General features: G+C 37.4%; 1 protein-coding gene across 7 annotated transcripts in view; it reads left to right on the top strand.

Annotated features, from left to right (window-relative positions):
- Positions 1-23,005, top strand: part of CBLB (Cbl proto-oncogene B) — a 192,621-nt gene that overhangs the window by 75,120 nt on the left and 94,496 nt on the right. For all 7 annotated transcript variants that reach the window (XM_014853222.3, XM_014853220.3, XM_014853221.3 and 4 more), the window contains exon 4: positions 11,418-11,564. In XM_014853222.3, the coding sequence (XP_014708708.2) occupies positions 11,418-11,564 (147 nt within the window). The remainder of the gene's footprint in view (positions 1-11,417; positions 11,565-23,005) is intronic.

Genomic DNA, 23,005 nt, shown 5'->3' with positions numbered 1-23,005 from the left:
GTTTAGGTAAGTTTGACTCCAGAGCTGGAGTTTTTAATGCTGTAACATATCGTCTTCTGAGTGTAGGCAGGTTAGATATATTTGTCTACCTACCCCAAAGGCAATATCTGGGGATGATTTTATTATGTGGGGGTTATTCCATTTGCAATCAGACTGAAATAGTAAAGGGATTTGATTCATGGTGTTTACCAGCCGTCATGTGGTAAACTTAATAGTCTCTCTACATTTGGATATTTCTAAACTCTTGGTTGAGATAAAAGTTAAAATTCTTAGACATGATACTATGCTATGCCTACTACATATATTAGCACATTTCCTTACCAAGAACAAATAAATAAAATCAGCTTTTAAAACCCTGACTTTCCCAGTGGGCATACTCTGTTCTAGTAGTCTACATTTTTCATATGGTTTCAATATTCTAGTGTTTACTATTCATTAACATGAAACACAGAGTTTTTAAATTACCTTTTATTTTTTTAAAATTTCTTTTGCTTTGTGGTTTTCTTTGTTTTGAGAGCTAATGTTACTTAAGGGTTTTTCTTTGTTGAAAAAAGGAAAAGAAAGAAATGTCAGAGATGTCTTTTATGGTTAAGAACAAAATAAAAATCAAGGCTTCCAAATATACTAATGAACTTTTATACTTACTATAATTTCAGCTTTACATGTTGAAGCTTTGCAGCCTAACTTCAGGATTTCTGCAATCTCAGAGGCATATTGAGGAAAATCTGTAAATTGAAAATGTTAGATAGCATGGTGTACTTCTATATTAGTTGTGAAATGGAGTCACAATTTTTTCCAGAAGCATATGGACTTTTTCATGCCAGAGCTGTCTAGTCACCTCTTACTGGCTGGAATAAAAGTGATGAAAACCCCATAGAATGGAGTGAGTCCTCAGAAATTATGTACCACAGTCGCTTCATTTTATAGCGGAAAACACTTCAGATGAGAGAAGCTCTCAGCTTTTTTTCGTATCATGGAGTAATGAGATGGGGAGAGATGTGTCTAGAACCCTGTGCTACCCGGGCCATGTTTTCCTTCACTGTATCCCAGTGTTTCCTTAACGAGGCTGGGGATGTAGAAACCACTTGCCTAGAAGGTCCCATCACTGCTCAGCTACAGAATAAGCTACATCCAGTTTAACTTTTGCCAGTTCATGAGAACTGTAGGCCCTTTAAAGTGTTTTTTTAAGAGCCTATCTCTTGTTGCTATATTTAGAAACTTTAAGAAGTTTATTGTGGTCCAGGTAAGTTGTTCTGCTAATGACTATTTCTGTTTTTTTTTTTGAAGATTGGCCCTGAGCTAACATAACATCTGTTGCCAGTCTTCCTCTTTTTTAATTTCTTCTTCTCCCGAAAGCCCCCTAGTACATAGTTGTGTATGCTAGTTGTGGGTCCTTCTAGCTCTGCTGTGTGGGATGCTGCCTCAGCACAGCAATAAGAGGTGCTAGGTCTGCGCCGAAACAGCGAAACCCTGGGCCGCCGAAGCAGTGTGTGTGAACTTGACCACTCGGCCACGGGGCTGGCCCCTGCTAACAACTATTGCAGCCCTGTTTTTCTATGACTGTTTTACCTTTTGTTTTTCATTTTGAAAGAAAAGTCCCAATATAGTCTCACCACTTAAAAAAAAGCCCAGTATTTCTCTGTGAGGCTGGAGACAGCCTAAATTAGTCCCCTTCTCTTGAGCCATTATCATACATATACATCATATGTCTGATAAGGTGAAGGAAAAAATGTGGGTAATTGAATCCTCTGGTCATATATAACTGTAAATTTCTTTTATGCTGTTGTATGACAAAGAATATATGTGATTGCTAATTTAGCTATCTAACTGTGAGAGACTTTCTTGCTCCTAAAATTAATTCAACTTGAATTTAAGCATTCTGTAGGAGACAATTATAAAGGTAGGAGATAAAGTCACCAACTAGATTTAAGGATAATGAGACTTAAACAGAAGGAGCTGACTCCTCCTTCGGCTTGAGCAGTTACTGGACTGTTGGACCTTTGTATTCCCTGCTTTATATTCTAAACATGTGAATTATGCTTGAGTCCTTCTTTTAGGGAAGGATTTGGAAACATACTGGCGTGCCATTGGTAAATGTACTATGGCGGAAGGGCTGATACTTTTCAGAACGTTGGGAATCCATGGCCAGCTAAGTGGTTTGGGGTAACTGCACCAGAGATACCTTCTCGACTTGAGAGCCAGAGCAGCCTGGGTGCCAGGGGCCCTGTCAGAGGATCTGGAAATCTGTTTGGTCCCCTACACGCACATTGCAGGTCTGCCTGACAAAATCAATATGCTGGCTTCTCAATGACATTTTTGTTTCTTGTTGAAAATAGGGATGTTTAAAGAAAAAAATAAAGACAAAAACCATTTATGTCTTTTTGTGTATATCCTATATTATTTTCTATTTATCTGTAGTATGATATTTAGCTTTAACTAAGACTGTACTGAGAATACCATGTATTATCCTGTTTTCACTTCACACTTTCATGTTATGGTGCAGGAGCGCACATGTACGCACATAGACACACAAATGCACAATGGTATAATGTGGGATCCATATCAGATTATACAAAAAATAAATGAGGATTACTTGGCAAAATTGTGTTTATTTTTATATTTGCCCAACCATTTGAATAAAGATAATTTTAAACCGAGGGGAAAAGATGGGATGAATCTCATGATTTGAGTTTTCTTCTGTTAGTGACGCACAGTATGAGCACCAGAGAGATGAGCTATCTCTTTCCTCTTTCTGTGGTTCGTTTGTCTTTCCAGGAGAGCAGGATTCAAGTGGGACAAAGGTATCCATAAGGGAAATTTCCAGAACCAAAAGGAGGAAGTAACTGTCAGGGAACAGGGAGTGTGATGGGAAACTATGTTGCATTTCCTCAGAAAGTATGACAAATGTGATCAATTTACTTGAGTTTCTGGAAACTAAAAATGGAGGATATAGCATTAATTTCTTTTAGCTTGCTGGTATTATATTTTGTCATTCACAAAGAAAATTAAAAAAAAAAACTGATAGAGAAAAGACAAGACCTTAAAACTTACAGAACGAAGATTTTATTTTGTAATTTAGAGTCAAACTCCAGATTTTTAATTCTCTGTTAAAGCAACTTTTGGTAAAATTCCTTTTCATCAAGGTTTTGAAATTTGGTGCTTCACTGTGTGGTGTTTCTGTGACTTGTTTCTATGTACTACTCTTATCTGCCTGTTGATTAGCACTTGTTTTTGGGTCAGGAAAGTCTTTCTTATTTATAGTCCTTTAATATTTTCAGAGTCCTTGAAATTAAGATTTATTGGCTATCTATTATGTGTAAGAAGCTGTTACAGGAATAATAAGACTTTTTTTTTTTTCCGACAAAGACTTTTTCTCAATAGAAGTGAAGTGCAGTATGTATATACAATAACCGTCATGCACTTCAGAGAAACCTTTGTCCTGTGGCAGGTACCGTCAAGTGGCGGAAGTGGTGTGGCATTTAATAACCTGATAGATCACATCTGGGAAGAGCTATGCAAAGAGACCCTGGGAGTATTTTGACATAAAACGGATGCAGGTGAAAGTTCCCTGGGCTGAGGCATGGGAGAGGAAGAAGAGCTGGATTAACTGACAGTGTGGATCAGGAAAAGCAGGAGACCATTCATAGGAGCGCAGAGAAGTGGGGTGAGAAATGGTAGAAAGGTAGCTTGGTCCCATGAAAGGTAGAAATCTTGAAGAAAATATTCTTTTGGAGAATTTTAAACTATATGCTATTGAGTAAAAACCAAACAAAAGCCATCCTTGAAGTGTCAAGTGTGATAAAAAAATAAAAGTAAAAATAATGGAGTAGGGAATGTAACAAGTAAAAGATAATTAAGAATTTTTCATTAGAAGGAATAAATGCTAATTGACATAATTCAGGTTGACTTCACTATATATATACATACATATATTTTACGATCTACTGGGAATTGCAAAGAACAAAAAGTAAATATAGATTTAAAAAAGAATGTTGCTTCAAGGTCAAGATTGTTTTGCTTGTTGATGAGACTTTTCTTTTATCAAATTACCCCAGGTCGTAAAAGTATAGTTTGAACTTCTAATGTTTCTTTTTCTTTTGAACAAGAACTAACAAAGAAAATCAAACAAAGAAAACAAAGTTCTGTGTTCTGGTTTCTTCTATATGAATCTCATAGCAATGATGACTTTCCACTTAGTTCACAGAGCTTGCATTGTGTTTTATCTTAAATAAAAAGGAATGTAGGAATGGATTTTTTCTTTCTCAACTAATAGACTAGTCTACATTTTAAATATTTGTTTTACAAAAGGATACTTGTTACAGATTAGGTTTAATCAAAAGAAGTCCAAAACTAAAGACAAAAGAGTTTTCTTTGTTGAAGTAGATATTGTTAAACTTTAAAACCAGATGAAAGTATGAGTGATCATATCATACTGTAGCAGGTTCCCATAATAAATTTTCCATAAAAACTCTTTGTTGAAATCATCAAAGGGATGTTGTTAATCCTCCTTTGGCATTGCCGCAAAGTTAAAATAACTGACATTTAAAAAAATTATTTGGGAAGCTTTATTGAATATATTGAGATAAGGTTTATTATAGTCCTTTTCTTCATGCAGACCGCTGTCGTAATCGTAGGAAACTTCGAAATCCACCTGAATGACCCCATCCAACCTTGGAGTTACCTAGCTCTTAGCCTACTTCACCTTCCCTCTGCTGGAGCTGCCTGTTGCAGGGCCACATTCTGGCCAGAACTACATCACCCCAGAAATCGGAAACTCCTCGGTCCCTCTCTCTGATGACCACCTTGGCCCTGGTTCTGTCTCAGCTCTGTTCCCACTACAGTGTTCTGCACCTTTGGAGATCTCTGAGCTCCTTAAATTCATCAAGAGTAGGATTGTGTCATCTTCATCTTTGTATCATCAGTTCCTAGACCAAGCCAAATATGTAATAGGCACTCAATCAAACTTTGTGAAATAAAGACTGAATGGCTGAATCAAATATGCCCGGTGTTTGCCTTGGAATTATAAAAGACCTCCGTGACAATTAATGATCTTAATGGGTTAGAATGGTGATTTTTACCTTACTAAGATGGTCATCAGTTTAATGGACAATAATATTGTATGGGAAAAGAATAAAGACTGCTATGATATATATTTATACTTTTAAACAGAAGTGGTAGGTAGAATTAATAATAATAACCTTATTTATTGAGAGTTTTTAAAATTAGATGTGTAAGACTCTTACCTATATGCCTTCTTTACTCCTCACAGCAACTTGGTGAGACAGGCATTTTTATTTAAAATTTTTAGAGATAAGAAAACTGATTCCGTGAGAGAGGTTAAGTAACTTGTTCAAACCTGGGCACTTGTCAAAGGATTTTACATGTGAACATGATAGACATATTTCACGTTGAGTTATGTTGAAGTAAGGCATTTGCAAATTGTCCACTTAAAACTATTTTAGCAAGCAGATCTGTTTACCCTGAGAGCAGCATCCTTATTTTGAGGGATATTCTCTTGCTCTTAGTGTAGACCTTTGTAGGCAACACGTTCAAGAGCATACTACAGAGAGATCGAATGATGCCCATGTTTCACCTTTCCCAGCCACACTTTCGGGCTTGGCCTCCCTAGCCATGTTAGTGGTGGATGATGTATTCTTTTCACAAAGGAAAAAGACCTTCCTTGGTTACCTATTGTAATGCAGGTTTTGAGCTGGCATAGTTTGCTAAATTCCTTTGTAAGTGAGCAGTTCAGTTTCTAAGACGTGACATAAAGCAGCTTGGAAAACTGCCCTGCTGCCTGCATCTCAGGTGAGGTTGTTTCTGCGCACACTCTTGACTTCTCTTATGCCTGAGGGTGGACACTGAGTCTTTATTGGTATTTAGACTTTTAAGATCTGCTTCATACTCCCTTAGAAGTATTGAAAACTTTAAATCATTTGGGTAGGGGATCGGTAAGATCCAGTTTGATTTAAGCCTCTCAGAATCTATCTTAATAACAGTCTGTTCTCAAGAGGGATAAATGAAAGGCAAGGCTTCCATCAGCCTAGTCTCCTCAATTTCTTAGGAATCAGAATGTCCCCAAGGTCAAAAACAGTGTGAAGTAACTCTCTAAGCCCGTCTTGGAGGGCACTACATCAGGAATACAGTGAATGGGAATTGCTCTTTAACTGGACCCGAGTCTCATTTTAAGTGCACTGTTTATACTCTTTCCTCCTTGCCTTTCTTTTTATGTTGAATTTGTTTCACCTTGTAAAGATTAAGAAGAGCATGTTCTAGCTTTTAAATGTGAGAATTGAATTATTAATAGATTTTGGATAAAAAATGGTCTCCCATTTCTTCTGCCAAAGGCAGTACCTTCTCACACACTTTGGACCTCTCTGATATAAAGTGTCATTTAAAGGTTTTCACTAGTTCAGCATTTAAAGCTTTTAATTTCTTCCTTGATTTATGGCACAGCTGTTTCTTGAATGGAGAAAATGCAAGGACTGTGTGCCATCTAATTAGATTACATTCCTGTGTGTCTCCCACATTGAGTGGAGGCTACTAATCAAATCTTGATATTTTTAATTTGTTTTTCAAATTTAATTCATCACATCAAGATAGTTATAATGGGTGCCTTGCCCCCACTGTGCTGTATCATAATAACCTATTCATGTCTTTTTCTCCCATATTATGTGATAAATTTATTAAAGGTAGGATTGTGTCATCATCAAACCTTTTGTGTCCCTGGTCTCCTTATGCTGTTGGCTGTCGCCAGCTTAGGCTCCTAAAACTTACTCATTAACGCTGAGGCTCTATCATCCCAGCGGTCATGCTCAGTCACTCTGCTCCAACCTCATTTCTGTGCAGTCATTTGACTTGACTTTTGTAGAAATTGATTCATACTGTTTTAAAGAAATACAACCGTAGGTGATTAAATCCAGGGTAAAAGAGGTACCTTGCTTTTTCGGTGATATTCTTGACATTGCTGATGCATTTGTCATAGTTTTCTCTTTTATAAATGTAGCTAGCTGCCCCGCTGTCCTCCCCCTCCTTGGCTTTTTTCTCCTCTCTGCCTCCCCAGCCCTTCTTCAGGTCTCTGCTAATATTAGCATCTTCACTGATTTACCCGGTTGACATCTAGAAGCTACTTTTTGATTACCTGGTATTTCAAATTACTTTTATTCTGAAATTATTTCTTATTAAAAAAAACCCCACACAAATTTTAAAAATGGCTTAGCTTGGGATGATTAATGGGAGATATGTGATAGTAATTAGTCAAAATAAAGTATCTCCTATATGTGAAATAAAGTATTGCAAAATTCCTTGTAAAATTACAGTAGTCCCCTGTTATCTCTGGGGGATTCGTTCCGTGATCCCCAGTGGATGCCTAAAACCACAGATATTACCGAACGCTATGTATACTATGTTTTTTCCTATGCATACAGACCTATATAAAGTTCAATTTATAAATCAGGCACAGTAAGAGAGTAACAACAACTAGTAGTAAAATAGAACAATTATAGCAATATATTGTAATAAAAGTTATCAAAGATCTTTGTAACCTCAGCGTACAAGATTTTTTTCTTTCCTGACTAAGTGGAGAACTTTCACCTTTTCACTTGAAGCACTTCATGGCTTCTCTTCGACGTTTTGGAATTGCCAGCATCCCTTTTCTTGCACTTTGGGGCCATTGTTAGTAAAATAAGCATGACTTGAACACAAGCACTGCGATACCGCGACAGTCAATCTGATAACCAGGAGGCTAAGTTGGACTCACAGGCAGGTGGTGTGTATAGTCTGGATGTGCTGGACAAAGGACTGAGTCACATCCCGGGCAGGACGGAGCTCGACTGCCCAAGATTTCATCACACTACTCAGAATGGTGCACAGTTTAAATCTTATGAATTGTTTATTTCTGGAATTTTCCATTTAATATTTTTGGACCTTGGTTGACAGCAGGAAACTGAAACTGTGGGTTACTTTGCAGATAAACTTTGATTTCTTTAGTTGTTTGCAGTGGGGTAGTTTTAGTGATAGAAACACATTCTTAATTAGTAAGCATCTAATCCTTTATTAAGCAGTCATCAGGTTTGGCCTTATGATGAGGGACAATCAAGTGGACTTAGAGAAATGGGCTAAATGTGGAGAAATTGCGTAATAGGCAAAAGCATTTCGTCTACAAAGAAATGTTAATTGTTGCCTTTCTTACCCCTGTGTTTATGTGGTCATAAAGATGACTGTATTCTTGGATTTTATTTTCAAAATTAGAGGTGGTTATTATTTTTAAAATGGATATCAAATGGTGCAGAATAGGGTGGGGAATTAAAGCACATAATGTATAGCAGAATATAGTCAACAAACCTCCCACGCACACACGCATAATCACATAAGACAAATCCTATTTGCTGTGATAATAAATTTAAATGACATCAGATGATAGAATTAGCTGTCAGTTCTTTTCATATTTTGGTGTGGATGGCAACTTCTGTAAATTAATCTTTTAAACAGTGGATTTGGAGAGTGATTATTTACATAAGTATGGTGTGCATGTATTTAAAAGTTAGATACAAAAATATAGGGGCAAGCCCCATGGCGTAGTGGTTAAGTTCACACGCTGTGCTTTGGTGGCCTGGGGTTTTCAGGTTCAGATCCCAGGAGCAGATCTGGCACCACTCATCAAGCCATGCTGTGGGAGGCATCCCACATATAAAATAGAGGAAGATGGGCACAGATGTTAGCTCAAGGCCAGTCTTCCTCAGCAAAAAGAGGAAGATTGGCAACAGATGTTAGCTAAGGGCCAATCTTCCTCACACTAAATATATATATATATATATTCTTGTATATGTGAAAAATAAAGTAATATGAAACTGTTGCATTCACATATTTTCAACAACCTGAATTTGAATTTCTTTGAAGACTAAAGGCAAAATCTATATTTTGACTGCCTTAGTTTATACAAAAAGTCAGATAAAAATGTGTTGATCCACTTGCAGGAACAAGAAAATTGAACTATATGCACATTTTATAATTAAGCAGTGATTGGTTATAGGTACCAGTGATCACTAGAGCTTCCAGCCTGTAAATTATAAAGATACGATGTTATTATTTCTGCTGTAAATTTTAGTGTCTACATAGCCAGGGGATCTAATATCCCAGATGGCTGCTCACTGGCATTGTGCTTCAGACCTGAGAGCTAACAAATAAAAATGAAAAACATTTGGCGATGATTAAAGAACAAAGAAACAAGAGGATGGAGAGCAACCGGTTCAGAAAATAAGGAACAGTTGCTTTACCCTAATTATAGCCATCTTGACTTCTCTTCTTTCTTCTGTATCAATTGGAAGTTTGGTGGAAAATTAACCCTTTTGCCTAATTATAGAAATAAATTTATTGCAGATTTTCTAAAGTGACTTTATGTTTTTCCTTAAGCTCAGATTTCAAAAGTCAGTTGCAGTGTGCATTGGCCACAGTCCTTTCCTTTGATAGTTCAGCAGTTCGCTTTTCATTTCCTAAGACTGAATTTTTTATATCTTCCATCATCTAAATGAGGGTGTGTTGACATAAATAAGGATATGAAAGATTCAACTAATTAAAAAAGTTTTACATCTGGATGAGGCTGAGTTGTGCTTAAGTGTGGCTGAGTCTAAGAAATGATAGAACATTCTGTGTAACCATCATGATTTTGCAGATTTTTTATTGTTCCCATTCAGCACTAAAATAAGACCTGAGTTCTGACCCTTGTTTTTCATAAATCTTCTCATAGTTAATAACGCTTGTGGAAATTGGGACATTTTGGGTTTTCCAATAGAGATGAATTTGTTGAGATGTAGATTAGTTTATACTTTATTGCTTGCTCTTCATTCCTACTTTTACCACTTTTTATCACAAATGCCTTCATTTATTCTGTGTTCCTCTTTCCTCTTCTATAGGAAGCTATATATTTCTTTTGTAAATGTTTTAGAAAGAGTGACACCCATTGACTTTATAGACGGGTGCATACCATATGATCTCCTTGGTACCTAAAATGGCTTTTTTTGCTTATTTGAGATTAATTAAACACAGGTACGTGAGTAAAAATGAGGCAAAGAACCACAACTTTCAATGCCAAAGGCCTGTTGAAACATTGGTTTTGTGTGCATTGCAGATTGATGGCTTTCTCTGTTAATTTTCCTCTATATTTACTTTAGTTCTAAAGCAGATGCCTCCTCCCCACACTCACCCCCGACCCCTCAACACACACACACAAAAGCAGCTGAAGCTTCCAAAGGAAAAGATGTTATAGGTGTGCCTGTTGAGTTCTGGTGGTTCTGAGTAAACAGGAATATAAAGAAGCAAGGTCGGTCCAAGACTGAAAAGTTTTTTGTAGTATCTTGTGTTTCACTTGTTTCCTTACTATCTGGCACTAGCAGTTGTGGACTGATAAGCGTAATTAATGTTGTAAACGTATGCTCTGGTAGGAGGCAGTGCCGATGATACCGCCGTTTTGAAGTAGGAATCCTGTTTTGAATCGTGAGGATCCCCTGAACTTACCATGGAAATCAGAATAGAGATGACACCTGCATTTCCCTCCATCCAGAACCGTTTTTTCATAGTACCATAACTTCCTTCTAAAACAGAGACTTGATCAGTTCCTTAAGCTTTTTAATCAATTTTGGCTCCCAGTTCTTTGTAGCAGTGGATCTTAAGGAGGGGAGTACGTTAGAATTGCCCAGGGAGCTTCTAAAATATGACATATCTGGAACTCGACATCAGAAACTCTGATTTTTAGGTAGGAGTGGCAAGTGTATTTGACAGAAGCTGTGTTCATTGTTTCAGATGCCTCTTTATGTCATGTCCCAACCACACGTCCTCATCCTGTCGCAGGCCATTTCCTCCAGTCGCCTTCTGCTCTTCACCAGCCTTACTTAGGCAAGATATTGTACAAACCATTCTATTCCAGCCCTCTGTACTTTTGAACATGCTGTTCCTACTGCCAAAATACCTTCTCCTTTCCTTCGCTCCCTCCCCTTCTGTCCATTCCAGGTCTGTCATCTGTCAAACAACTACTTATCTTCCTGGATTCTCCTGTAATGACAAATCTTTATTAGATTAGTCATTGCTAGAAATAGTCACACTCTCTTTTGTGTTTAGCATTTATATCTGATGATGATTTTTTTAGGTGTCCCTCTCTCATAGTAAACTCATGTAATTTATCTTGTTCATGAGTGAGCACATGGGTATGGATGAGTGATAAGTGAAAGCCTGTTAGGAATTTAAATGTACAGTTTTTATCAACATTGTTTTTAAGGACATTAAGTTGAGGTTCGTGACCAGCCACCAAGATCTAGGTTGATACAGTACTTAATTTTATTTTTTATAATGTATATTCCCATTAAAACTGACATGCATATATATATTTATTTTTTCCCTTCATTTTTCCTCCCTTGTGTCTACAGACGAAATCTCACAAAACTGTCCCTTATCTTCAGTCACATGCTGGCAGAAATCAAGGCAATCTTTCCTAATGGGCAATTCCAGGGAGATACCTTTCGAATCACGAAAGCAGATGCTGCAGAATTCTGGAGAAAGTTTTTTGGGGACAAGTAAGTACAAATCATTTCACAGTTTGGCTCCATCTTTGAAAAATGGCCTAATCCTGCCTCCAATTCCATATGGTATAGATCTTACTTGGGTATTTTGAGAATGTACTTGAGTGTTTTTGATAAGTGTTTTGATTGCTAATTTTTCTGTTAAGTTAGCCACCAAAAGTATACCTCAATAGCTGGATAGTTTTATGTCATTACCAAGTAAATGTCAGTTATACGACATTTACTTATTTGATGAGCATTTGAGTTAGAGTTTGCTCTAAGAAGCAGCGGTATGTAAGATAGAGTCTCTCTACATGGGAAGCTCATAACTTTTTGTAACGGTACATGCATAAAACACATACACAGAATAAAAGGCAGAAGGGATAGATATTTTAAAAACGGCGTAAATAAGTTGTGATGATTCCAAGAGGGGAACAGTTGCTTCAGGATTTCAGGATCAGGGACTGCTTCCTGGAGGAGGTGGTGTCTAAGCTTGGTTAAGATCTGAAATCAAGGTGGGAAAAGGCCTGTATTTAGACTTGCTTTGTCTCATTGCACAGAAAGTATACATGTGTAAACAAGATATGAAAATGAGGATAAGGTTATCACAAAGTTGCCTTCTATCACAAAGTAGCTAAAGATGTTTCCTTTAGGTACTTCCTACCCAGACACAAGCTCTGGTGAGTTAAGTAAATACTAGGGATTGAATGTCTAAAGTCAGTATAATTTAAATAAAACTTGCACGGTTTTTCTTGGGAATCTCTCAGTGAGATGATCAAGAACTGAGCATCAAGAGGCAATGGTTTCTTGCCTAGCCTTTTAAGGATCCCTTTGATGAGGTAGTGCCCTAAGAATGTCCTTCAACACAGGCAGAATCCTGGCTGAGTGTTAAGGAGGAAGAGTGATTGCTTACACATAGATTTCTGTTTTCATTCCTGTAGTTAAAAGTCTGTATTTATACATTAGCTGATGATAGGAGACATAAAATGTTGATCTACGCTTTTGATGATCGTAGCCCTCTGATGCTGGTGAATTAACTGTAACATTGGGTTTTCTTTCCTTTTTCTTTATGAAGTGCTCTTTATCTATAGCTACCGCCATGATTAGAATATATTTACATAAAGCAATGCACATTTTATTAGGTACATAATGTTTTGGTTTTGAAAATATTAAAACCTTTAACCCACTTCTTAAATAAACTGTATTCTGAATTATTCTTAGGCACTAGAAGAGGAAATGTGGTTATTGCCATTAACACAGACATTGTGTCCCAGAAATTTAGCTATTTGTAATGCTCCTATATGCATTCACAAATGAGAAATTAAAAAGAGAAAACGTTCCTTCTCATCTATTAGAATAGCGGTCAAGTGTATGCTAATTAAATATTTGTGACTGGTAGGAGGCAGAAGGGATGGCCTTCTGGAGAGAGGAGCTGCGAGGAGTTCTTGAAGTTACAGCTCATATATTAGCACTGAGCCAATGCAAACAGTTGGTGACTTCAAAATAAACTTTATCTTAAAATTTTAAGAAAACCTATGGGGCAAATTGTTTGTGGTGTTTCTTTTTGAAAACTGAGAATTCTACTGTTATAAAATTGTTTGCTTGCCAAAAGGTCAGTTAAAAAAATAGACAGATTACTCACACGTTTTCCAAGAGAGGAGTTAGTTTTGCTGGCACCTCAAGACACAGAGAATTATGCATTGAGACATCTTTATTTCCCTTTATTTATAACCACAGACATCAAGAGGCTGAAATTTCTGTCCAACTGCTACATGAGTGAAACCACTAGTGAATCAAATGGGGCATTCTTGAAATACAGATTAAATACTCTCCCTTCCTCCCAACCCTGTGCCTTTGTCTCCTGTCTTCACTTATTTTAGAAAATTGCTTGATTTATGAGAGCCAAATTTAAAGCTCCTTCTGGAACTCAGATGTATTTCTATAGTCATCAAAATTAATGATTCTTTTATTAGATCATTGGAGAAGCCATCTTTATATTCTCTGAGGATTTTCACCTTATAGTTCCATTATATTTTATTGAATGAATGAACCCAATAAATGAGTGATTTCAGAACTTTAAATTCCTTTATCTTCCTTAAGCTCTAATAGTAGTTTGTGTTTTTGCATAACTTAGTTCTCCTATGGAAGTATTTCCGTTCTTTATCTCGCTGCGTATTGAGGACATGTAAGCCTGCTTTCATTTGACCTAACCAAGTGCCTTTAAACTTGAAAGCAGTATTCTTTCCAAAAACAGAACCATTGAGAGGTAGGTTCTAAAAATAGACAGATTATGATTTTTATAAAGCAGCTTTTAGCTTAACTAGTATTACTGTGACTTTTTTCCCAAAAACAATTGTCAGCAAGAACAGAATATTAAGATTGAGTTAAAATTGGCAAAAAGCTATTGTTCAGAAAACTTTGTAAAACTCCTAAAGGCGATGTTAGGATTCAGATCTCGTAAACACAGGCAGCAGGCACACAAACCTCTTTAGGGGTCATATGCCCCCTGCTTCATCTCTCTGCTTCCAGGCCTTCTTGACGTCACGGCAGGCCCACCTCTGCTCAGGACCTGGCCCCTGCCGCCAAGAGGCTCTGCCAGCCCGGAGTCCCCAGGGATCAGTAACACATCATGTGTCATGGGAAACCGGTTGGGAGGTTTTGCATTTGTTAGATTTTTATGCAAATTCATTAAATGTTTTAATAGTTGAATCCCGCTTTTGTTCTCTTAGTCTGTTGACCAGGAGACAGTAGAAATATGTAGGAAAAGAGCAGTGGCATTATTGAATAAATGTGTCTAAGTAAATTCTGTAACATGAGCCAAACCAAACTGCGTCTTCGCATGCTGGATTAGTAGTTTATAATTCAGAAACCTTAAGGATGAGGCTCCAAAGATGTATGATTAGCTTTAAAAAAAAGAAAAAAGACATTAATGTGATTAGACTCTGGGTGACAGTCATTTGTCTAAGCAAGTCTGCTAGCAGCTCCTGGGCTGCTCGTAATGAGGACTTCTTGTCATTGAGGAGATTTAGACATGCGTTTCCAAGCAGATGATGATTCAGCAAGAACCGAGGGTTCTAACTCCTGAATCTCTCTATGCACCTTCTCCTCCCCATGCTTCCTTTCCTTCAAGTTCTGTTCTTCAAGTTCAAGTTTGAGTTCTTCCCTGGACTACTGCAGCAGCTCTCTGACTGCTCTCTCTATCTTCAGTAACCTATCCGGTTGTGTTGCTTAGTGAAACCAGTGAGCCCTTTAAAAAGCAGAACTCATCATTCTAATTTGTTTTGCCTGAAATGCTTCTATGAATCATTATTAATTCTGGGTTAAAGTCCAAAATCCCATTAACATGACAAGCTCCGGGAACTGTTTTTGCTGGGTTCATCTGTTTGTGGTCCGCTCATCCTCAAAGACACAAGTAAACTGCTTAACACTCCACACTTATTTCCTAACATGCTTCTTTTTTTCACACATCAGTGTCTTTGTTTCCCTCTCTTACACCCACTGCTGGGGAAGCCAGTCGCCCACACCCTACCCAGAGTTGCCACTCTGGCAGCTTTCCTTGACTCCCCATTCTAAGGTGGACACCCCTGCTCTGTGCTCCCAGGGACCTGTGCGCACCTCTGTCAGACTGCACTGCAGTGAACTGCTGACATGTTCACATTTTCCAGGAGACTAGAAAGATTTCTGGGAGGCAGGGATGTGCCTTACTGAGTTTTGTTTCTCAGAGCATGGCACATCTCCTGGAGTGTGTAAGCTCTCCTTACTGTCAGCAGCCTGTGTGACTGAATGTGTGGATGAGTGCTTGGGTGGATGGTGTTTGTTCTCTGCTCAGAATTTTCAATAACTTTATTATCTACAAATTGATTTTTTTGTCATCGGTTCTTACACTTCTGCTCCCTGGCATGCCTCTCTCCCCCCTTTCTTTTTCACCTTTGTAGAATTTTGACTCTCTTCTGGTCTAGCTCAGAAGTCTTCTTTTCTGGATTGTTCGTACTAATATGCACCCTCCCACATGTTTGCCTTTAATTACTTTATGCTTTGTGTTCCTGTTATATTTTAAATACATTTATATTATTGAATTTATGTTTACTATATGGGTTTTCCTGTTTGATTATGAAGCTCCTTGTTGAATTTTTTATTCAAAAATTAGTAAAAACATACATTTATTAGAGTTATTTTATGTCAAACTCTGTGATCAATGCATTCACATATGCTGGCTCCATTTTCAGTATAAGATTTAAGCATTATTCTTTCAATGGCTATTGAATGAGTCCTTTGGGTACTGTCTATATAACAGACGCTCAGTAACTGTGGGTCAAGTTCATCGTGCATTTTTCTACCATTTAAGTTCTCTCCTCCTTTACTTATGTCCTGTTGTTCAGTCAAGTTGGATTATTTGGCTCTTTCCTGACACATCAGCAATTACAGGTTTCTGTCTTTGCCCATGTTGCTCCTTCTGCTTGAAGATTTTTATAATCTCTGGCATAAAAGTTCTCACTTGTCCCTCACAGTTGTCTTGCTCATGATTCTATCCCTTATTGATATTATTAGATCTTTTACTCCTCTAAGCTCTTATTTATCCTCTGTATTTGTTACTCTGTCAAGATTGTCTGTCTAGTTATCTTACTTCCCATTAGACTATAAACTCCATGGAGTCAGGCTTATTCATTCATGTCTGTGTTTCCGGAAGTAGCTCAGTACAGTGTCTCATGTTTAGCCCTCCGGGAGCTGCTGCTCTTTCCTTCAACTGAGTTGAGCAGTAGAGGAATGTGTGTGAGCCTGTGCATGTGAGAGAGAGGAGAGGCGGAATGTGCTCGCTTGCTTTGTCGAGAGGCAGTGTGCTTGGGGGTGGGTGTGCAGGCGCGCCGTCTGTGTTCAGGTGCCCACTGCAGCATTTACTAGCTTTCTGACTTTGGGCAAGCTACTTGGTTTTTCCAGCCGTCAGTTTCTTCCTCTGTGGAATGTGGATGATAGCAACAGTAATGCCTACTATCTAGGGTTGTTGCAAAGGTTAAAAGAGCTGAAATCTACCTCTAAGGCAGGTAGAGCAGTGTCTGGTGCATAGTAAGCACTCTGTGTTGTAGAGTAATTAACCAATTTAAACCTTAAATCTTGCTCAGAACCCTATGAGTATATTTATTAATTATTCTACAACTGATATAATCAATAGTCAACTTTGTATAATGGAGGTTCCACAGTTCCTAGAAATTTAAAAGCTAAATCCAAAAGGAGATGAAAGCTTTCTAAAATTGTGTGTATCCCTATGTAAAAGTAAGGTAGACTATAAGAAACTGACCTGCTTACCATGGAAAAATGATGATCTATTTATAGCTCAGTTCATTGCCTCTACCCCTGATTTCCTGGGGAAGTGGTATGGACCTTCTTTGGTTTCCTGTATTTTCCTTTCACTTTTAGTAAGAAACAAATGACCATGGTTTCTTTACCTTTCCGGTAAGAGAAAGACATGTTTTTCTAGCATATTAACTAGATCAGTTTTCCCTCTAATCAAAGAAAAGGCAACTTAGTCATATTTAATTAAAGGAGAGGTGCATGATAGAAATCAAGGACTGTTACAAAGAAACTGTGTAGCAGGAGCTCTAGCGAGAAAGAGGGAAGAAAAGAACTGAAATAAACTCAAGAATTGCTATTTAATATTGTTATTATTTGGTCAATTCCTATTATTGCCTGTTTTGAAAAATCAAACTATCTTTATATCAATAAGGAAAATAAAATTGCAGGGCTATTTTGTTCAGCTCATTGTAACAAGATCCCTAGATAGGAAAAGCAAATAAGTTGTGAAATTATAACTTTCTGTCTTTAAGCAGTATGTATTCAACTTGAGGAATACAGTATATAAAGATGATAAAAATTTACAATCAGTTCTGTCCCATTAGGAAAGTGCCTAAGGTATGTCACAGATACAGTTGTGCACCACGTAATGACATTTTGGTCAACGACAGACCACATGGATGACGGGGGTCCCATAAGATTAGTACCATGTAGCCTAGGTGTGTAGTAGGTTATACCATCTAGGTTTGTGTAAGTGCACTCTGTGACGTTCGCACAATGATCTGCCACCTGTCGATGCGTTTCTCAGAACATATCCCTGTCAAGTGACACACGACTGTCGTGAGTTAATTACTTACTAGAGCGATATGGAGGGCTGGTATTTTGTATGAGTTGCACATGTGTTAATAAGGAGAATGCAGTCCGTTCAGCGGAGAATTCCACGAGTGGGACTGAATTGTGAAAGATAGAGTTACTTCAAGGTTCTGTAAATGGCGTTTGGTGTTTTTCTTCTTTTTGTTGTTGTTTTGTTCTGTTTCCTTCTTCTCTTCACTGTACTCCCCAGTAAGTGACATGTACCCCAGTGAAATCACCATGATGTAGGTTCTGGTTCTCACCCATGAAACATGATTTCCTTAGAGTCCAAGAGTATGATTAGAGAATGGACACGGTTTAACTGAGCTCACAAACTGATTTATAACCCAGAATAATGGTTTTATTAATTTACAACGATTAATGCTACTGTCAGGCAAATGATGATAGTGTAGTAAATTATATGTGGAGCCATATCTTATCCAGAACATTTCTTGGCGAGCATGGAATCTACATAAGGGGTGGTGGTTTGTGATCCACCAGGGGAATTCCCCTGCCTCAAGGACCAAAGTACTTAAAATTGTTATTCTTTCTTGGACTATGCTTTGAAAGCTCTGTCTCTTTCTGGCCTTTGCATTTGGTTGTTCCATAGACAAAGTTGCACTTTTAAAACTCTGTTCTTTGGAGTGCTGAGAACACTGGGGACCCATTGATGAGTTTTAAGTAGGGAAGTGGTCACGCTTGCATTTTAGGTGGGTTGCTCTTGCTGAAGTTTGGATAATGAATTTGAGCAGTGGTTCCCAAACTCATTCAATTGTATTCTTTATTACTAACTTATTACTGAATACTTTTTGAGCGTATAGTATCTATCGTCTGCATACATACATATACAGAAAAATACATGTCTACTATTCTACAAATAAATGTGTATTCTCACATATAATACAAATAAAAGATGCATTATAGTATAAATTTTTTAAATTATATAAAAATGCAAGTAGAATTTCAGTGTTTTTTCCTCATCCTAAAAAGGATCATCTTGCCTACCTCCTGGGATCTATGACTGCCTCCTTCAACCCTAACCCCTCACGTACTTTAGAAACTGATAAATTAGGAGAGAGGAAGGAGACTGTTGCTGGAAACTAAGTAGAGATTATAATAATGTACTTAAGATTATATATACACACACATTAATTAATTAAAGAAGTGCATGAATTTGAGAATGCCATGAAGATAAAATTAATCATGCTTCATTACAAGATATGGGAGGTGAAATTGGAAGGAGTTCAATGCCATGCCTCAGTCTCCGGCTCAAACAATTGGGTACCGTTCACGGAGACAGTAAAAATAGGAAGAAGAGATTTGGCAATCAGATCAGTTCTGTTTGGCATGTGTTTAGTCTCATGCATACAGATAAATCCACATGGCGACATCTGTTAGTAGGTTGCATATATGGCCTTGAGGTTGTGGAAAGAATATAGAATAAAGATAGGATTTTAAATTTGACAGCATGTTTATGAGAGTTTGCAGATCGACAGCCTGTGGAATGTTTTCCTTGGCCTTATGCAGTATTTAAATTTTTTAAAAAGTTAGTTGGTAACTTTGAAAAATTATTGATTTTACGCAAAAATATTGTATTGAATTTCACTAAAAAGTTGAGAGTGAGGGCAACACTAGATGTGAATTCTGACAGGGCCCCAATTAGCTCGACCTGGGTGCCAGTTGCCCAGGTTAGATGTGCTCCCCTCCAGTTCATGGCCACCCTTGCCTCTTGACTCACGTAGTTATCTGCGCGCTCCCCAGACACTGGAGTTTGTAATCTCTGAAGGCTGCGTTAAGCCATTGGACTAATTGACGTAGCCCATGGAGAATGTGTAGGGAGGAGGAAGAGGACGGATCCTTAAAGAATTCCCGTGAATGAAGTATGCACAGAGGAATTTAAGAAAATAGAAGAGTGACCAGAAAGTCGGGAGAACACCTGGCGAGTGTGGTATTATAGATGCTGAAGGAAGATGGGACGTAAAGGAAGAGGGAGATGAACCAGATGATAGTACCGAAAGATCAACTGGATGCAGACTTAAAAGCTCTCATTAGATCCGGTAACAACAAGGCATCTGTAATGTAATTTATTTTTTCTTTTTAAAATTCTGCAAGTCTCCTTTATAACCAAAGCTTTAGTAGGCTCCACATGTTGTGTGGGTTTTTGGTGCGTACTGACTGGGTATGTTGGGTTTTTGGTGTGCACTGAATAGGTGCGTTGGATTTTTCTGTGCACTGAGTAGGTGATTAATGTGTCTGGCCCTCTACCAAGACTGTTGGTGAATTACAGCCAGCCACCCTAGCGGGTAGAATCTGAAAATCTTTTCTTACTTTGAAGTTTCAGAGCTTCCTAATGATATAATTGTAACCTTGCTCTCCAAAGTCTAACCTGTTTGTATCCAGACTTTGGCTACTTATTTTACTGCCCCATCTTGAGAAATAATTAATTAGTTAGCCTTTTTTTTTCTTCTTTTTATCTGTTCTGCCAAATGAGGATGATGCCTTCATGCCATTTACTGAGACCCTTTATGTTTCCTGAATAATTCTGAACATTAACCCAATCACTAAAACTTCCAGAAATTATGTTTCTAAAGTATCATTGGAAAAGCTCTCCTGTGCAGGGCCCTGTTTTTTAAAAAACCAGACTTCATGTTTCTCTATTTCTTAGTTCTAGTCGGTTGATCAGTTTAATTCATTAAAACAGAGTTTTTAAGTCACTTATTTTTTCCTTCTCAGAAGTTCTTATGTTGTATTCAGAGCAAGAATTATTTTCTTATAAAGTGTTTAATAATGTGCCTCTGGATTCAAAAAGGTCCTGATTTTTAATTCCTCTGAACATTTGTTCCCTTCTCTGCTAGATGTTTCTACCTTGGCAGGTAGAGAGACAGTTTCTCCTTCTGGAACAAAGAGCACTCTTGCTTCCTGACCCAGAAGATAGAGGTAGTATTCTCTCCAAATCAAAGAACAGACATACTTACTGACCGTTATAAAATATTTGGGCTCCCTAAAGTCTTGGTTCCTTTCCAGTTACAAACCCACTGTGCGCGAAGATGTCACCTGGCCCCCTCTGCATCTTCCTATGGGAGTTAGAGGCCAGGGGGCAAGTCCAGAAAATGCTGATGCTCTGACCACTGCTTTTGCTGGGAGAACAGAGTCCTTTGGCTCAGAGCCAGAAACGCTGTGTCTTCTGCCAGCACCCAGGAAACTGATCAGCTAACTCCTTAGCTTGAAATTGGGTAGAATCTGAGACTCTCTCCGGTTCTTTGGAACCAAGTTCTGCTGGTAAAGACTTAATGGCAAAGTAAATAAAGCTTTTTAAAGTCAGCATTATCGCAGACTTTTTTGTTAGTTTGTAAGACAAGCTGGGCTCTTAATGCTAAAGGTAAGATCATTTTAAAGCCTTACCTAAGCTCTGCTGTGGCAGGACTTTCTACTTTTAGAGTATATAATTTCTTAATTTTGTTCAGTCTGACCTCAGCAAATCAAGGCCATCTTGCTGTGATCTGTGAGCTGTTGTGTTTCATGTGTATTAGGAACCTACCAAGTGTCACTGAACTTTCAGAGAAAATATACTGAAGGACAATTGCTTTTTTGTCTTTATATATTATAGATGTGAATCTTTTGTTAATTTTATGTATGTAAATAGTTTCTCCCAATATGTGGCTTTCTTTTTGACTTTGTTAATGGTATCTTTTCATGAATACAGGTTTTTAATTTGTCTTTTCCTTTTATCCTTTGACCCCCATTTTGGGTTCTGTTTAAATTTTTGCCTGCTCCAAAGTAATGCATGCATAAGACAGTCTCTTAAGTTTCTTCCAGAAAACTTCATTGTTTTATATTTCATATTTAGGTCTAAGGTGAATCTAAAATTGATTTTTATTTGGTAGGAGTCAAGATTCAGTTTCATCCATATGTACATCCATTTGACCCAGCATCATTTATTGAAAATATCGTCCATTCTCCACTGCTGTTTATATATAATTGATGTCATACCTCCAGTGTCCAGATACGGTTGCATTTGTTTCTAAACTTTCTGTTTTGTCCCATCTGTGTGTTTGCTCATCCCTGTGCCAGTGCTGCATTGTTTTCATTAACGTAAAGGAGCAGAAGCTTGCCGCTGTTTTTCTGGTTGAGGATTGGCTTCATTATTCTTGGCTCTTGGCATTTCCCTATAAAGTTTAGAGTCACCTTATCCATTCCTACTACAAAAATGTCTCCTGGGATTTTTGAGGGGGGTTATATTAAATCTAAGAATCAACTTGGGGAGAATTGACATCTTTACAATGTTGAGTCCGCCAGTCCATTAAAGTGTTATGTCCCTTTATGTCTTTTAACTCTCTGTGTATGTGTGTGTGTTTATGTTATGGCTTTGCTCATTTTTTGTTAGCTTTATTCCTATTTATTTGATGTTTTCAGGTGGTATTGTAAAGGTCAAGTATTTTTAAGTGTTGTTTTCTAATTATATATTGCTTATATATAGAAATACAACTGATTTTTGTATATTGGTCTTATATTCAGCAACCATTTTGAATTCTCTCATTAATTCTCATGGTTTATAAACTATTTTGTATTTCCTAGATATAAAACCACAGGCAAATAGTATTCTAATTTTGGTTTTTAATTCTTTCTATGATTATATAATGTATTGTAAAGCAGTTTTAGTGTATCTTTTACTCTTTTAAGCCATTAGGGCATATTAGAAATATAGAAAAAAGTAAAATAATCACATATAATCCTACCACACTTATCAATTACAATTTGTGTTGATCTCTCCAGACATTCTAGATAGTTTTTAGCATTGGATCATAAAAGACACACAATTTTAAAAATGCTATTCCCATTTAGTGTGCCATGGACACTTTTCCATGACAATAAATATTTTCCCACACAATTGTTAGTTGCTGTAAAATATTCTAATCTATGGATATAGTTTGTTTATTATTACTATTGAATATATTTGCTTTTAATATTTTGCTGTTATGAACAGCACTGTATTGAAGAGAATTACAGAGGAGTCTTTTTACTGCTGTGTATTGATTTTTCCTCTTAGGCAAAATCCCTAAAAGTAGGCATTCTGGGTCAAAATTTATAGGCATTTGAAAGTTACTGCCAAATTGCCTTCTAGAAATGCTGTGTAAATTCTCATTCACTTCAGAAGTATTTGAAAGTTTCTGTTTCCAAACACACTAGCCTTTGTTGAGATTCACTCCTTTATTTTCTGGAGTTTTTTGTTTTTGGTGAGAAGATTGGCCCTGAGCTAACATGTATTGCCAATCTTCCTCTTTTTACTTGAGGGAGATTGGCGCTGAGCTAACGTCTGT

Source organism: Equus asinus, chromosome 5 (genome assembly GCF_041296235.1).
Source record: "Equus asinus isolate D_3611 breed Donkey chromosome 5, EquAss-T2T_v2, whole genome shotgun sequence".
NCBI lineage: Eukaryota > Metazoa > Chordata > Mammalia > Perissodactyla > Equidae > Equus > Equus asinus.
This window is presented reverse-complemented; position numbering and strand designations above follow the sequence as displayed.